The following is a 17,138-nucleotide window of genomic DNA, read 5'->3' as shown; positions in this document are numbered from 1 at the left end:
GCAGAGCTCTTGCCGTGAGATGGGGTTTCCTTCCAGCCACTCTCACAGGACCATGGGCTTTTCCATCCAGGAAACACGGGTGCACGTGAGCTGGAACAAGCACTGCAGCTTTTCTGTATGTTCTTCCCTGAGCACTGTATTCTCAGATAAAACCCACCTGGATATGTGTGTGGGTTTTGCTGGGAGCACAGCTGGGCCCTGGAGCACAGGCTGGGCTGGGCTAGCACTCCATGAGCCCCTGATCCCTCTCCACCAGAGCCCAGCAATGGTTTGGTTTGCTTTTTCCCCAGACCTCTCCCTGCACCTTTTCCTCAAGCTTGCAACACAGCCTCATTCCTTGGGTAAAGTCAGGAGGACCAGTACAGGCCAGGAGGTCTGAAGGTCAATAGGGTTGCTGCTCAGAACTGCCTGGCTTTTCCTGGGAAGGGATGCCTGCAAGATGTTCCCACACCATCCCAAGGGAACTGGGAAGGAACAGCTCAGCCATCAGCAGCAAGGAGATCCCTGCTCACTGACTTCAACCTAGGGCCAGGACAGAGGTCTCCATCTTAGACCACTCAGAAGCCAGGATTTGGGCTGCTCACAAAACCCCCTCCCTGAGCCTCCCAAAGCACAGCCACCCTGCACAACAGCACAGTGACCCACAGCCAGGCAGGGACAGTTGCTGGGATGGTCATGGGGAGCTGAGCTGCAGCAACTGGGAGCTACAAAGCTGTTTATCCATTCCCATCAGATCCAGTCTCTCCTTTCGATCCAGGAAGCATCTGTCTGGGTGAAACTGTGCTCTGCATTATTATTCAGCGTGGGTAAGTTTGAAACGTTTATATGGCAAACTCCTCTGCTCTCTCTGAATTGTCTTCTTTCTGTTGGTAACAGGCTGTGCTTTGGCAGGGACAAAGCCCTTGAGAATGGCCATATTAGTACACAAGTGTGTGGGAGGAGGGTGCCAGAAGAAGCAATTTTGAGCTAAAGCATGTACACTGCAGCTGCAATGGAGGGTCCAAGGCACTGATGAAAGCCAAGGAGGTCACTCCATTCCCCTCTCTGCAACCATCCTATTAACATCTCCTGCAACACACTTCCCAAAACTTTCCAAAAGTGTCTTAGAACAACTTCTGAGAAAGTCTGTGTCTAGATGACACGGAAACACTGTGCCAAGACATGGCACTTAGTGCTGCAGTGGATTTTGCAGCTGAAAGCCATCCCAGGTTGGGATTTCAAGAACTCCTCTGCCACTTGTGACTGGGTACGTGCAATGTTTTAAAGGTAATTAAAAAAAACACAAAAAACCCCCCCAAAACAGGAAGAAAGAGATACATGTGGGATTTGCAAGACCTTTTTTCAGCTCTTTGGGAGGAGTGGTGGGAATGGCTCCCACTGGCTTCAGCCAGAGAGGGACCAGACCTCTACATGGCTCTCCACATATGGATGGCACATTCCCTTGTCCATAACCACACTGGAGCTGGTAGCACAAGTCAGAAGCCATTCCTAAACCTGCCTCTCACTGCCAGAAAACCCAGCTTCTACAATTTTTGCCCACATTGCAGCAGGAAACCAGAGAGATATACAAAGACCTCAGAAGTTGCTTCAATTTCCTAACACCTGGAGCAGCTGTTGGCTCTTGGGTTCAACAAGCTGCCTACAAAAGGGGTGAATGTGGAGCAGAGCTGGCACTAAGGGTCCAAGCTCTCCTCAGGACACATGGCAGAGGGGACATTCTGTGTTGCTGTCCCACCATTTCCCTAAGAACATGCCAAGATTTCTTCCTTTGATTTGGTCAGGCCAACCATTTCACAGCTCCGAGGCTAAAAAGCACTGATGTTCCCTAATAAATCACCAACCCCACCATCATTCAACACCTTTCCCAAACTCTTCAGAACTTGGATTGATGCAAAAATGTGAGTCTGCTCCCAAGGTGTGGGGCAGGCAGGGATGGCAGCACAGGAGCTGGGAGCACGGGACTGTAAAGACAGTGCTTCACCCCCAAACACATGTTCAAACCACCCTTCCCCCACTGCCTCCCCATTTAACCAACATGCCTGGACCTTGTGGCCTTCCTGGTGACAATGAAGCAGTAACAATGACAATGCAGCAATCCAGGTGACAAGGCACCTCTCCTGCACATTCATATAGGAAGGTGTAGCCCATGAGAGCTGCCACACCAGTTCAGACAGGCAGCCTGATCTAATTGTGCATTCTGCTTTCAACAGTGGCCAGTTTCTGACAGTGGTTCAGGAAAATGTAGGAGATTTTATATTAGAATTTGTGCCCTGAAGGAAAATTGCCTTTTAAATTTTATTAGTGAGAATTTGGCTTGTGTCTTGAAGCACGAAGGCTTCCAGTGCTACTGAACCCCTTGGACTGAAACTCTGACTCAGAAGGAGTCAAAGGAAATTTTCTTTCTGTCTTCTTTGGATGAAAATGTTCATCTTTTAGGGTTTGTTGTTTGGGTTCCATGTGTGCTTCTACCAACCTTAAAATCCCAGAGTGCTTTAGAGTCGAACAGGAAACCAAGACTATGTGTTCCTATTCCTGCATGCTGGACTGGAAAAGACAGTTGCTTTTGTGGTCAGAAAAGAGTAAATATTCAGCCAAAAGGCAGCACAGCTCATAAACCCACAAATGCAGACAGGCCTAGCAATTACCAACTAGCTACAAAAAAGAAGAGAGGAACAATTATTAAACCCCAGATCCAGGCATTTGCTCCTAATATTAAATGATGGCAACAAAGAGCTTCCAGGCCCACAGCTCTGCTCCCTTGCCTGTCTTCATTTTCCTGAATTCTGGATAACCTCTTTTTAAGAAACCCTGTATTGTCCCAAATGGATTTTCCTTCTTGTGCTGCTATTGCAGCTTCCAGCAGAGGTTTTCAGTTTTGATAAGAGTCTGGATGGACAGGTGATGAGCATGGCTTGCCACAGGGAACCTGCAGCCAGCTCTCCAACTCAAACATGCTCTTGCTACTACGACCTTCCCTGCACAGGGAATCTCTGAATACATATGGCCTCTCCCTACGTGCAGGGAAAATAACACAGATACACTGGAAAAAGGAAAAATTAGGCAGCTCCTGAAGACGGGATGGAAGGAGCTTTGTTCCCTTCCCAACAGCTCCAACTGCTGAAGCTGCCCATGAAGGCCAGGTACTCCTTGCCTGCACAAAGCAAGTGGAAGAAGAGCATTTTGACTGACTCCAGCTGATTTTTGGCCTGTGCCTCCTCCACGCCCACCCACATTCCTGGTTCCCACGGCCTCCAAGGGGTGACAGTGAAAATAACCAGAGCAGCTCACGGGCTGTGCAGATGAACTCCCAAGTATTTAGATGACTGAACTGCTCCTCCATAAATCTACCTGATCCTCTGCTGTAGGAAAGGGTCCAGGGTGTTAAATAAATACAGTAAATTTTAGAGGATTTGGTAAAATTAGGGTTGTCATTACTTCTCCATTCCAAGAAGACTGATCTTGGTTATAATTATCCCAGCTACATCCAGTCTTTCCAATAGCTCCTACACTGTTAAATGAAGCATTTGCTCTCACAAATGCCCCTCCTTCCTCTGATCTATGCAATGTGTTCCAGATGGATGGAGAAACCTTTTTTGTTTGGTTTTTTTTGTGGTTTTTTTTTTACACTTGGTAAGCTATTTCCAGGCACCCAGTGGGCCAGAGCAGCAGCAGGTGTAAATCAGCAGAGCTCTGCTGGTTTACTCCACTCCTTATGGCAGGTGAGAATCTGTCCCCCTATTTCTAAACTTAAAATGACTTACTGCACACAGCGGATCTTCCCTGAGCTACGTCCCGTAAAGGAGTGTGGTAAGAAAAAACCCCACCAGACAAAGAGGAAAGACAGCAACTGCACAAATCACTTTGGGCAGGCAATGCAGTGTGCCTGGCAGCTCCTGGAAAAAGCCACTCTCATTAGGCTGATTTAAATGCAGACAGGTTTTGGGTTTATTTCTTTCAATCAAGGTCTTTGTACCCTCTCTGTACTAGGCAGAGTTGGCCTCAAGAGAACTCAGCCAAAACCTGCCCTTCTGCTCCACTAATGAGAGCAGAGAGTGAGGGAAGAGCAAGCTCAGCAGAGCCCACATGAGCTGGCCCAAAGGAGACCAGCACCTCCAAGGCCTGGTGAAGGGGGAGACAGGGATGCTTTTAAGATGTGCTGGAAAGATGCAGTAGAAAAACCCACATAGAAACCAGGGACTGGCAAGGGGAAAAAGTTGCTCTCTAAGTCCCAGCACATTTGAGGTTGTGTCTGCTCTGTGGGAGACAAGGATTTGTCATGGAGAACGAGGTGTAAGCATTTCATTAATGACTGCTCCTCAGAGGGAATGCACAATATGGTTGGATTCAGTAATGGCCTTTTAAAACCTATTAGTATCTGAATTTTTAATCTTAATGTTATTCAATAACTTTGGGAGCTCCTGGAGCAGGTCCAGAGGAGGCCATGAAGACACCCAGAGGGCTGCAGCAGCTCTCCTGTGGAGACAACAGAGACAAGCTGAGAGAGTTGGGGTGTTCAGCCTGGAGAAGAGAAGGCTCCAGGGAGACCTTAGAGCACTTTCCAGTGCCTGAAGGAGCTCAGGAAAGCTAGGGAGGGGCTTTTGACAAGGGCAGAGAGTGAGAGGTCAAGGGCTAATGGCTTTAAAATTAAAGAGGGGGGATGTAGGTTGGACATTAGAAGGAAACTCTTTACTGTGAGGGTGGTGAGACACTGGCCCAGGTTGCCCAGGGAAGCTGTGGCTGCCCAATCCCTGGCAGTGTTGAAGGGCAGGTTGGATACGGCTTGGAGCAACCTGGGCTGGTGGGAGGTGTCCCAGCCCATGCAGGAGGTTGGATTTAGATGATCTTTAGGGTCCTTTCCAACCCAACCCATTCTATGAACTTGTGCTACATGCAACAGTGCTGGTCATCACTGTGTGTCTGCCAGGGCCTCTGGGCACTGTCTCACAGTCTCTGGGCCTGCTCCCTCTTCTCAGCCAAATGCTCTGTATCCACCTCTGACTCCGTGTGTGAAACTACAGGATTGCTATCTAGGGATGTTTTCAAAGAGAAGCAGCTTTAAAAGCTTGTGTGCATAAAAACACAGCTTTGTACAAAACTATGGTATCATGAAGCTCAGGGACTGCTGAGAGCAGGGTGATCAGCCATGCCAAGAACTGCAGGAAGAGACTTTTCAAAGCAAAAGCCAACTCCCCACCTCTCTACATAGTTCAAAGATGACAGGGAAGCTGAGTGTTTGCTAGAACATCTCAACCAGCAAGCAAAAATAAAGAGCTCCATCTGCAAGAATAAAAGCCAGCTCTTCTAGTGTGTGCCTTGCTTTCATTTATGTCATCTCCACTAATGCCCCGTGAAGCAATGGGGCTGTGACACAGCAACTGACCTCCAGCAGCACTGGCATTTGCTGCTGGCAAACATGAGATTTATTCCAGCTGTTTAGGTTTAGGTCCTTGCCTTTCACATGGTTACTCCGGTTAGGCTGTACTTCCTAAAAAGTATCAGGGAACAAAAGTTTCACAGACTAGCTGCAAAGAGATCTGTCTCTCAGTCAGAGAGGCTTCAAGCTTTCACATCAAAAAATAGGTCAAACTGAATCATAGAATGGTGAAGGTTGGAAGGGACCTTAAAGATCATCAAGTTCCAACCTCCCTGCTATGAGTAGGGACACCTCTCACCAGACCAGGCTGCACAAGCCTCATCCAACCTGGCCTTGAACACCTCCAGGGATGGGGCTTCCACAACCTCCCTAGGCAACCTATTCCAGCACCTTACTGCCCTCATGATCAAGAATTCTTCCTGATGTCTAACCTAAATCTCCCCTCTTTCAGTTTAAAACTATTACCCCATGTTCTGTCACTGCCCTCTCTGGTGAAAAGCCCCTCCCCAGCTTTCCTGGAGCCCCTTCAGGCACTGGAAGGTGCTCTAAGGTCTCTCTGGAGGCTTCTCTTCTCCAGGCTGAACACCCCAACTCTCCCAGCCTGTCTCCAAAGCAGAGCTGCTCCAGCCCTTTGATCATCACATGGAAAAACATGGAAAAGCCCCTCTTAACTACAGTATAGGAATTCAATTCCTGACCCTGCCTAGGCTAACACCTGCCTTCCTTGGGCTCAGTTGATGCCAATGAAACACCTTTGCAATGGCAGCCTGGTCATTTCCCAGCAGACAACCAGAAACATTCTCATACTTAGTCACAGAAATCCTACCCAGAGGCTCATGAGTGAAACACAGCTTGTCTGCACCTGTTGCTGTGGCAGATGTCTGTGAACCAGCCTGGCTGTAGGAAGAGTTTCACTGCTGTGATGATCTGAGAACATCAAAACCCCAAGAAGGCCTGGCATGCCTGAACACTCTTAGTCTCTAACCAAATCAATTGGTTTCATATTAGATTAGACATTGATATGGTAAAACTCTTCCCCTCTTCTCATTGTTGGTTACAAATGCCCAGCAGTATGCATGAAATCAGCTCTTGACATAGTGTTTACACAGCAACAGCAGCTTTTTCAGCTTCACTTGGGACTCAGGGACCAAACACTGCCCACAGTTGTGCTCTAGGCATCTCTGCTATAACAGCATTATACGTACGTAATGAGAATTTAAAAGGGAGAAGGAAAACAGATGATGGAGACACCCTGGTTGAATATCACACTTAGCTCTCACCACGTGAAAAGAGCTATGAATTCCAGCATGCACTCATCAACACTGAGGTAAAGGTGTCCTCGTTTAGAGCACAAGCACAGGAGCCACCTGAAAGCATCCAGGGGGAAAAGGACATCAACTTTCAGAGGAAAACTGCTTACTGCATCGTTAACACACTTGCATTTTCAAAGAAGACAAAGAAGCTTAGCACAGAAATATGAGGAACTTGGTTCAAGCACTTTGGATTTACAACAACAATAGCAAGGTCATCCATGCTACTTGAACACAGATTTTGATAAAACTCCTGAAGTGCAGGGCGAGCTGCTGTCAAGTATCAAGGAACTGAAACCAAGGGAGGTCATTCGGTACTTGGCTATCTCGGACACCTCCATGGCCACCGTGAACAATATCCATGCACCTGCAAGTCTGAACCATGCAGACTCAAACCACAACTGTGACTGATATCAGCAGGTATCACTGGGTGGATTGATGGTCAGAACCCCAACTGTAGCTCAATACCTTTCAACACACCTAGCAGGAAACAAAACCTTTATAGAACATGCTCTGCCTGAATGGGACCATTTTTGCTCCTATCATCTCCCCTTAAGTTACACACAGACCACACTCCCTTTCCGACATGTGGCTCTGATCCTTCTCCTCCATCTTCATGCCTTTCTGTCCCCCTTTCCTCCTTCCCCCAATTCATGGTCACAGGGAACACGCTGCTCGATTATCCACCACCACATGCATTTAAAGCTCTTGTGTGGAAAGCAACGAATTTGGAAGCTTTTCCAGCTTCCCCTCTGGATGATGTCACCCTGGGCGGGCGCCAAGCTGGGTTACGAGCGAAACTCCTTCACTTCAGGGTCACACATCCTCCTATTTTTAGGCCTGATTTCAGTGTCACGCAGCCAGGAGCCGAGCTGAAAACAGTTCATGTTGTTCAACTGCAAATGCCTGCTGGGGCTGGAACAAAGCTCAGCTCTGTGGCAGGTGGAGGGGATCTGCAGCCCCTTTCAAAGGCCAGCAGCAGCTGCTTTGCTCGGCACGGTGCTTCAGCACTTCACACCAAGATGAAAACCACTTCAGGCTCCCTCCTGCCCTCCACCAACTGTGCCAGTAAATCCACAGCCAGGGGCTGAATTTGAGCCGGCACTGAGGAGTGCTGCTGGCTGCGTCCTGCCCCATGCAGCCCTCTGGAAGAGTGCACTGAGAAACAAGCCTGCTCCAGTACAAACTGGGAACTGGCAGGGTCCCAGGGGATGGGGAAGAAGGGCCCTGTGGCTGCAGTGGGCAAAGCACAGGGTATTGTGCAACCCTGAGCCCTGGAGCCAACACACACATGGAGCTGTGAAATCAAAGTACATGCTGGCCTAAGTAACATGCAAGAAGCATGGCCAAAATTGCCCTCCACAAGGACTGGAGGGAGTCCCTAAAGGTGCCACAGAAATTGTATTCACAAAGGAAGGGGACTATGGACTGGGAAAAGCATTTAGCAGAGTATCACTGGCCCAGGCTGCCCAGAGAAGCTGTGGCTGCCCCATCCCTGGAAGCATCCAAGGGCAGGTTGGATGGGGCTTGGAGCAGCCTGGGCTGGTGGGAGGTGTCCTTGTCCATGCAGGGGGTTGGAATTACCTGATCTTTAAGGCCCATTCCAACCGAAACCAGTCTGGGATTCTATCAGACCTAGATAAGCACATGAGCCCATTTTTCACTCAGAGCACAGTCAAGAAGAAAAGGAAAAGCTTTTGAGACAAGCTGTAGGTCAATACAAGGAGCAAGAGTACATGCAGCAGCTGAAAGTCGGTGGCCAGTGGGTCTCCCTGGCCCTGCTCCCCACATCCCCAAGCCCCATCCCTGTTTTTAAGGAGGACAACAGCTCAAGTTTAAAGACTTGACAGAGGACACAGACCCCATGCAATAGCACCAGCCCTGTGTGCTGAATGAGCTCATCTTTCAGCAACCTGTGAGCGTGCAGGGCTGAGGTGTAACCCTACACGCTGTTGACAAAGACCCAAACCCACAGTCAATAAGAATGGTAAACGATTGAAGGCAAAGTGTGAACCTGAGTCACATCCCAGCAGCAGCTGCAAGCTGTCCTCGTCCCCAGTGAAGAGAACTGCCCATGCTGGTGGGGCAGTGCTGCTCTTTGCCCAAACCCTTTCTCTCACACTATGCTCTTCCTCCTGCTGCAGTACATGAGCACTCACGTATGGAGCTACCAGGGTTTCCCAGCACTTGCAGAAGCTGGCGCTGCCAGGTTCTTTATTTTTAACATCAGGCAAGTCACATCATGCCTCCTGAAGGGGAAGAAAACCAGACACCAGCCCAGGCCTGGCAGAAGCAGCTGGAGAGGTAGCAGTCCCCATGTCCTGTGGCTGGTCCCCCAGCCTGAGCAGACCAGCAGCCCTGTTCCCACACACCACAGCAAACACCTGGCTCCATCATCTCTGTGGGGAACAGCCACAAGCCTGCAGGTGACCTCCAGCATCTGCAGGCCATGCAGCACAGCAGGACAGCATGAATACTTGTTGTTTTGTGCTTGCAAGTGCCTGCACCAGGTACTGCCCCAGCACCGTGGCTCCTGAGCATGTTTACAGTGCAAGCAAGAGCTCAAGCCAGAAGATTAAATTTCAGATATTAAACCATTTGCTCCGAGGGAGTTACATCAGCAGCTGACTTGGCCTGTCTCTCTCTTGTTTGCTTCTCTCTGCTCAAGCCAGAAGATTAAATTTCAGATATTAAACCATTTGCTCCGAGGGAGTTACATCAGCAGCTGACTTGGCCTGTCTCTCTCTTGTTTGCTTCTCTCTCCCCTTTGAAAACAACACTCTGCATTGGTTTCATCAATCAGAGCAGTCTGCCTGTCTGCCACACTCCCCCTGCTACTGGCTGAGAGAACTCCATTGACCAAGTGAGCTGGATGACATTTAACTAGAGGAAAAAGACAGGCAGAGAAGAGGAACCTGTGTTTTAAAAAAAGGAAATCTCTATTGAAACCACAATTATGCAGCTGTCCCAGCTCTGCCATTTCTGCAGCACACTTCAACATACTCATTAGCATTTTTACAGAATTAGTTAGCCATTGGTATGGTGTTCATCATTGCTGTCAAACACTGAACAAGCTAATACAGCTCAGCATTCTGCAAGTGACAAGTGTTAAGGAACAGTGATGCACTCAGCCAGCTCCCAGCACTGCTTCACTGGGGAATTCTTCTACTGCAGCCTTACACTGGCACTGAGGAAAGGTCCCTGAAGTTAAAAATAAGCAAAGACCTGCTCCCTGTCCTGCCTCACAGACTATGCAGCTCAGGCTCAGGCTCACACCAGGGAGGGAGGCTGGGGATCTGGCAGGAGCTAGAGATGGTCCTCAGGGGAGGCCACAGGTTTGCAAGGACAGTGGGTGCTGTGCCAGAAGTGAACACACTCCAGGGAAACCCTGGAAAACGCCTGAGCTGTCTCCTTTCAGGCAGTGCCATCACCACCACCTCAGCTTATAAATTATGCATCTGCAGAAACACAAAAGTGTTGATCAAGCAGCAGCCAAGGGCTCTGGGGTTCCTCATGCAGATGTACAAGTGCATATGGCTGTGGCAGGTGGAGGAAGGCTGCCAGCCCAGGATGGCTTGAGCAGAAGGAAAGAAAAACAAAACAGCCATTAACTTGGAATGCTTTTCCATGAGGGTCTGGAAGTGATTTAGTCCCTAACCCACCTGAGCAACATGCCCTCCCAGGTCTCACTGCCTCTTGCTTCTGGTAGCTGACACCAGTACCACCTCGTCCTCCTCCAGCCCTCTATCTATCAACATCAAAAGGGGAGAAATGGAAAACTTTAAGGCAGCTGTCTCTGTTGTGGCACACACTGTGTGGATGTGAAGCAAGAGGGGAAGCAAAACTGCAGCCCAGGCTGATGTGATTACTACCAGCTTGATCTGCAAAATGCAAATCACTTCCTTTCAGAAGTGCCTGAGATGTGACAGCTGATCAGAGTGGGACTGCCGAGGAGAAGTCAGTCGTTAAACAGGTAGAGAGCAGAACTCGTGAGACTGTGGGGTAATGCTGCATTTCCACACTGACCTGATAAATTCTTCCTGTATTTATCCTTGTCCCTACTCTCCTTACAGACTGATCTCTTTTCTGATATTCAGACTCATTGTTTCAGAACAGCACCTGAGCACACACACAGCACCCACCACAGCTATGTCCGAGCACACTCTGCTTCCCCAAGGTTTATTATGGGACCAACAAATGAAGTAACCTGATAATAAAAACCAAACAAACTCCCATTTCTCTTTAAGACTGAAGATAATTATATTTACAGGTTAGCTACAACATAGCAGATTCCCTATTCCTTCTTGCTTCTTTGAGATGTGTTTTAGCTCAGATATAATTGGAGAGGGAGAGGACAATTCAGCTGGAAGGGACCTATAAGAATCACGGAGATCAACACGTATTTCCAATATAAACCAGTAACTTCACGGGAAAGGAAACACTTGGCTCTGCTCAGTTAAGGAAACAGAAACACTTAAGACACACAAAAGACGATTCTTCAGAATCAGAGGGTAAAACCTTCTGCTTCCCAAGTTCACCACTTGTAGTTCAACAATCACATATTTCCAACACAAGTTGTCATTTTGCATTGTGATTGGTGATACCCTTCACTGAAAAGTGGATGGTTGGATTATAGCAGCACACTAAGCAGCTGGAGATTAAACCTTCTCATAGGCTGCTCATTTCCTACATCAGATACTAAAACTGTAATTTCTGTGTCTGGGCATTTGGACATACTGGGAAAACTGAAGGCTGTCATCAGATGAGTGTGTATGCAAAGGCACCGCAGCATTTACTTTGAACTTCCTCCACAAAGCTGATTTAAAGATTACAGTAACCAAATTGTGGTCAAGAAATTGATAAACACATGTGAAGAAGGTCCTCACGTGGACAGAGCAAACTGTGATTTGAATGTCCAATAAAAGGTGAGTAAGGCTATGATAGACTGCAAGCAGCTCTCATGCTGCAATGAAAACTGACTTGCTGACATTAGGTTTTAATAAACACTGCTCAGGACATCAACTAACATGGATTATAATATGACTTTTTACAGTGTAAATACGGGTTGGAAGTCTTTCCATTTCATACTTCAAACAGGTTTGATTATCAGGACTGTGAAGCCATCAAAACGCCTCTGGTTCTGTTTCAGCACAAAGGGAGTGCCTCAGCCTGTTGGTTCTCATTGCACACTTCTGGCATGCTCCACCAGGACCCAGGAGATGTGAACAAACTAATAAAACTGTTCATCTTGGCTGTGGTGAGTAAGGCAGTGAGCAAGAAAGTGAGGGTGGAGGGATGCTGCTTCTCTGGAGAGCACTAAGATGTGATTATTTCTTCACAAAATGTGTCATGACCTTTTTTTACTGTAACAGTGACAGCTGTGAATTTATCTATGGGTAGAAATATTTATTTGTTTAAGAATAATTTTATAGCTTAATTTAGGAGGTTATTACAAAGACCCATCCTGTTTTTCTTAATCCCTAACCAGTTGATGATGGCAGCTTAGAAGACCTTTCCTCTGTCACAACTTTTGTCTTGATCACGACTGGATATTTATCATTTCTTATAAATCTGTACAAATCCTGTATGTTTTTCAAACAGGTAAGAGGAGCAGATCACAAGCCACTTTCTTAATGAAGTCAGGATAATTATTCTCAGAGGATTATTATAAAGCAGGGAAACTGTAAAACAGCAACAGGAAGTAACTTCACCCAGTTCTCCCAGAGCACAGTGGGCAGAGTTGGAGAGAGACAGCAGCTCCTGTGGGACCTGTCCTTTTATCCTCCATCCCTGGGAGATCCTTTATGTCCCCAAGGAGGGAGCTCAGGGATGTTGCAGTATCAGCCATGGCCATGAGATAAGTCTCTAATCAAAGGAAGAAAACCTCATGTGGACACTCAGGGGGATGAATCCCTACTGCCAGCTTCTGAAACCATTTTGGAGCCCATAGGCAGGCAGGGGCAGCAGGTACCACTGCCATGAATATTCCTGGTACCGCCACTCACCAGCAATGGAAAGCTCTTTACTTACAAATGAAGACCTGTAAATAACAACAAGGAGAAAGGGGTAGGTAACTGTTGTGCCCTGCCAAGAACCACCTGCAATTTGACACACTGACGCACCTGAAAGCTGATGCCAATTTTACAGGGAGACAGTTGGAAAACCCTCAAAGTAAATGTTCTCTGCTCTGACTTGCACGCTACGAAGAAGAACGGGGACATTACCCAGCGTTGCAGAATCAATAGTTATTGTGGAAATTATTGGTTTGATGTCAAGGCCAATTAGCTGCAAGTGGAATTAGCACATACCCTGTGCACATGTTCTTCCCTAGATGGGAAAGATGTTGGCTGTGAAGGGCCTCCACGCAGGTGTGCACAGAAACTGTGTAATTAGCGTCAGATTTCCCAATGCTGGAAAATCCACCACCAGCTGTTTCTCTCAGCACACAAGTCTGCAGCAATGGCCTAATCTGCCATCACTGAAGGCACAAAGTGAGAGTGGACAAACTTGCAGACCAGACCGACCCTCTGCATTTGGATTTTACACCAAGGAAGGGCTATAATTGGCCAACCCAACTACTCACTCCATGTTGGAGAACCATGCTGGCTGAGATCAACTCAAAACACACCTTATCCCTACACCTCTCCTAGTGCTATGAAATTTTATTCCATGTTGCAGCCAGGATTTATTATATTCCATGGACTAATCTGTGCATGGTTTGGCTACTGAGAAAGAGCTGCACACTTGAGACTTGCTTTAGAGGAGAAGATAAGCACAGATGCAGGAGTGAAGAACATGCAAAGCTTGTCATGCTAAAGAGAATCAGCTATACAAAAGAAACAAGACAACAGAGTTATTTCTCAGGACCTCCACACAAAGTGGTGTAAAACTGAGAGTTTTTTAACCCACCCCAGGACCAGGCAACACTGAAGAAGACCTTGCAGAGGCAGGGGATGTGAGCACCCGAGTATGGAGGCAGCCCTGGGGCTCCATAAACACCCCTTCTACTTCTTCTCTGGTCCTCAATGTGCCTGCAAAGCCAACCACCCCCACCCAGCATTCACCAAACCAGTTCCTCAGACCAGCAGGGAGCTGGTACCCGTCACCACCATCACTGAGCAACGTGGAACAAACACCAGCACAGAGAAAGGCTCTGACGCTGCAGGCTGAAGTCAGCTTCCTGCACCCAGCTGGAGGCTGCCTGCCCTGCAGACCTGTCCACCCATGTCTACTGCTGAAAACCCTGCATCAGCAGATCAACTGATTCTTTCCACAAAGGGCTTTCAGGGTCAAAGGGGACTTTTTTTTCTAGCTTGTTAAAGCAAGTAAGATGCACCGAGTTGCTTTGCAGCCTGCGGTCTACATAGGATCACTGAAGTCCTTTTAAAACACAAAAAGGAGGTCAGTAAACCTTGACTCGTGTCCTCTCTTGTGCTATGGTGCATAACCCTTTGCTGGCACTTGGTGAGCAGCAGACCCCAAAGATATTCCCATAAACTGCTCTGACCCCTGAAAGAAGGAGAGCTGCCCTGATGCACACTCGTGCACCAGAGGTGACAATGTCTGCCCGTCAGGGACAGCGTTTAGATGAGACTGGAGGGGTACAACAGAGTTTGGACCAACAGAACAACATGCAAAATGCCTTCACTGGCAGAACTTGCGCCTCTCATGTCATTTCTACGTGTCCAGCAGCATGCTGTGAAAAGCACCACTCTTTTCTGCTCTGTTTTCAAAACCAGCCCTGCATCCGCTCAGCTGAGCCGAGGCAGGATTGTCGGGGTGGAACTGGAAAAAACTGCTCACGGCTGAAAAACACAGAGACAATTCGTCTGAGGCCCATGTCCCGAGCTGCAAGACTGAAACCTGTGGAAACCCCAGTGTGCCAGCACAGAGCGTCTCCAGCAACCCTCTGCCGCCCCTGGGCTTTACACTCTGGTCGCAAACCCAGCCTTTGCTTCCGGAGATGTCCCCAAGCTGCTGCTAACGCTGAAGTGAACGGCCTAACGCTGCCATCCAGAGGTACCTGGGTGTAGCACACAGCTCTGTGCCACCAAGAACTACCACACCAGTGAAACAAGAGGACCTGTGCACAATCTTACACAGGTCAGATTTCAAACCAGCCATTAAATAATTCAGTTTGCAGTTATTTTTCACTTCTTTTGCTCATCAGCTTTAATTCGTTTGGTTTTTTTTCCACGTCTCTCAATACCCACTGTGTATTTTGATTTTCCACAGATACCACATCAGTCATTCTTAAAAATTTACGCATCTCTGACCTCTTATGGCAAACAAGAGCTACTTCACTTTACTCACAACTGCTAAGCCCAGGACTGGCACCCCATGCTCAGTTTAGAGAGACACTCATCTGTATTTCACTGCTGTGCCACAGAATATGATTTCAGATAACAGCAACCACACACTGCAACAGGAAACACAACTGTGGAAAACAATTTTTTTTACCCATCTAGAACAGCTGGTGACTCCCTTGCAGCTGTATCAAGACTCCAGCTTGATACAAGAAAATGTTTGTCCAGCATATGATTATACATATTTATTTCTCTCTCTCTTTTTGTATATACAGCTTATCTCAGTTGCCTGAATAGCTTGGATGCAGCATTTTTGATGATGGGCAAAGGATGTCACAGGACAGATTTGTCCAGCAGCAAAGGTCTAACACTCCCCTGAGTGCAGAGATTCCTTCCTCACTGACACCTGTATTTCTGTGACAGAAATCTGTGGATTCCCAAAATGACCCCACTAATATCACAGTAAAATCAACCATTGAATCCTTATTTCTCCTCTAGGAAATGAATGGGATTCCACAAATTATAGACAAATAATCCCAAAAGCACAAACTAAATATTCAATATTTAAATCTCTGGTATTTGTTAAGCTTTATCTCATTTGTTGAGCTACATCTCAAACTGATTTTGAGATGTACTATCTTAAAAATGCAAAAATACACAAAATAAAATACACTTGGATCTGTCTGTTTGGTTTTTTTCACCCAGAAACCATTAGGATTAAGGCACTGGGTATTATATTATCACCTTACACAAACTAAAAGAAAAACTGAGAAACAGATTCACTTGAAAACTAACAAAACAACTTTTCATATAGCCTATGGCAAGCTCTACTCTCACTTGCTGCATCTCTCCCAAAAAAAAGTCTGTCTTTTACAGTCTCAGTGTTTGAAAATCAAGACAATTTGTAAAAATATAAATTATGACAGATGGTGGTGCTGAACCATGCCAACTACCACAAGGCATGGTTATGGTTAAGAGGAAGTAGTTAAGAGAAGATTTTGAGTGTTTTGGAACCCAAATATGAAGTGTAGTCTGCACTGCATTTGGAGAGTCTCCATGGGCTGACCTCAAACCTAACCTGGCCTGAGCATCAGATGGTGGCTTCATTTTCCACCAGGCAACCCTGGACCATGCTCTGGGTATAACTGCACTTAGGTCTCCTGTCAGCAGCTGCAAGGAGGTAGCTCTTGGGTCAATGGAAGCACAACATCATGGAGACATCTGCATGGAGAAGGGTTTGAAGGGTCATTTGGAAGAGGTGAGTGAGCCTGTGGAAGACTGCATACTGGTGAGACTGGGAAGTGGAGAAACAGCTCTCACATCCCAGATATCTGAGTGCTGTATACATGTCTAGAGGAAATATGGAGTCCCTCATAAAGCTCTCAGATATGACCCTCAGAGAGCACTGAGTCTAATTTTATAATCTTAACCCTGCTGGAAGTTTCAGACATGTCTTGTATCAAGTGTACAACACTTTCACCCAGCAGCAAAACACAAGACAACAAACAAAACCCAAGAAACACACCAGTTCTATGCACTGTGATGAAAAAATTATAGCAGTAATTTAACAGAAAACATTTTTCTTAAAGATCAAAGACAGTATGTCTTCCCCTTCCTGCCACTTTCATACACACTGTGCTTTCCCAAAATGCTGTTTAGAAATGAAAATATCGTCACCCATGCAAGCCTGACTGCTGCACAAGGAGATGGTTGTGCAGAGAGCAAGTGGAAGTGCATCTTGATGGCAAATTTGTGCCACCAACAGAAAAAGATCTGGAAAACACATGGAAAAAAAAAATCTGCTTTTGCACATTCACTTGGAATGTGTACCAGCTTCCAAACTACAACTCCTTCTCTCTCAGAAATTCATGTGTTGTAAGGAAATCAGAGCACAGTGTCGTTGGGCAGAAAAGGTACACACAAAAAGTCATGACTTCCATTTGTTTCCCCCCTTTTCCCATGACTGCCCCCACAGAGTGCAGGGTATAGGGTGTGCACTGACCTGTACTTCCCTGTCCTCACTTGCAGGGCTCTCATCCCGCAGCGCTGGGCACCGCCGACATCATTCACGATATCATCTCCAATCATGATGACCTGTCAAGCCATGACACACAGAAAAACTGGCGTCAAGGCAGGTTGGTTTCTGCC

The 17,138-nt window shown here is 47.1% G+C and overlaps 1 protein-coding gene across 1 annotated transcript in view; it reads right to left on the bottom strand.

Moving 5' to 3' along the window:
* Positions 1 to 17,138, bottom strand: part of LHPP (phospholysine phosphohistidine inorganic pyrophosphate phosphatase) — an 86,451-nt gene that overhangs the window by 41,894 nt on the left and 27,419 nt on the right. The window contains exon 7 of the mRNA XM_010008814.1: positions 16,993 to 17,084. Within this exon, the coding sequence (XP_010007116.1) occupies positions 16,993 to 17,084 (92 nt within the window). The remainder of the gene's footprint in view (positions 1 to 16,992; positions 17,085 to 17,138) is intronic.

The sequence above is a fragment of the Chaetura pelagica genome, unplaced genomic scaffold, assembly GCF_000747805.2.
Source record: "Chaetura pelagica isolate M959 unplaced genomic scaffold, ChaPel_1.0 scaffold102, whole genome shotgun sequence".
In the NCBI taxonomy this organism is placed as follows: Eukaryota; Metazoa; Chordata; class Aves; order Apodiformes; family Apodidae; genus Chaetura; species Chaetura pelagica.
This window is presented reverse-complemented; position numbering and strand designations above follow the sequence as displayed.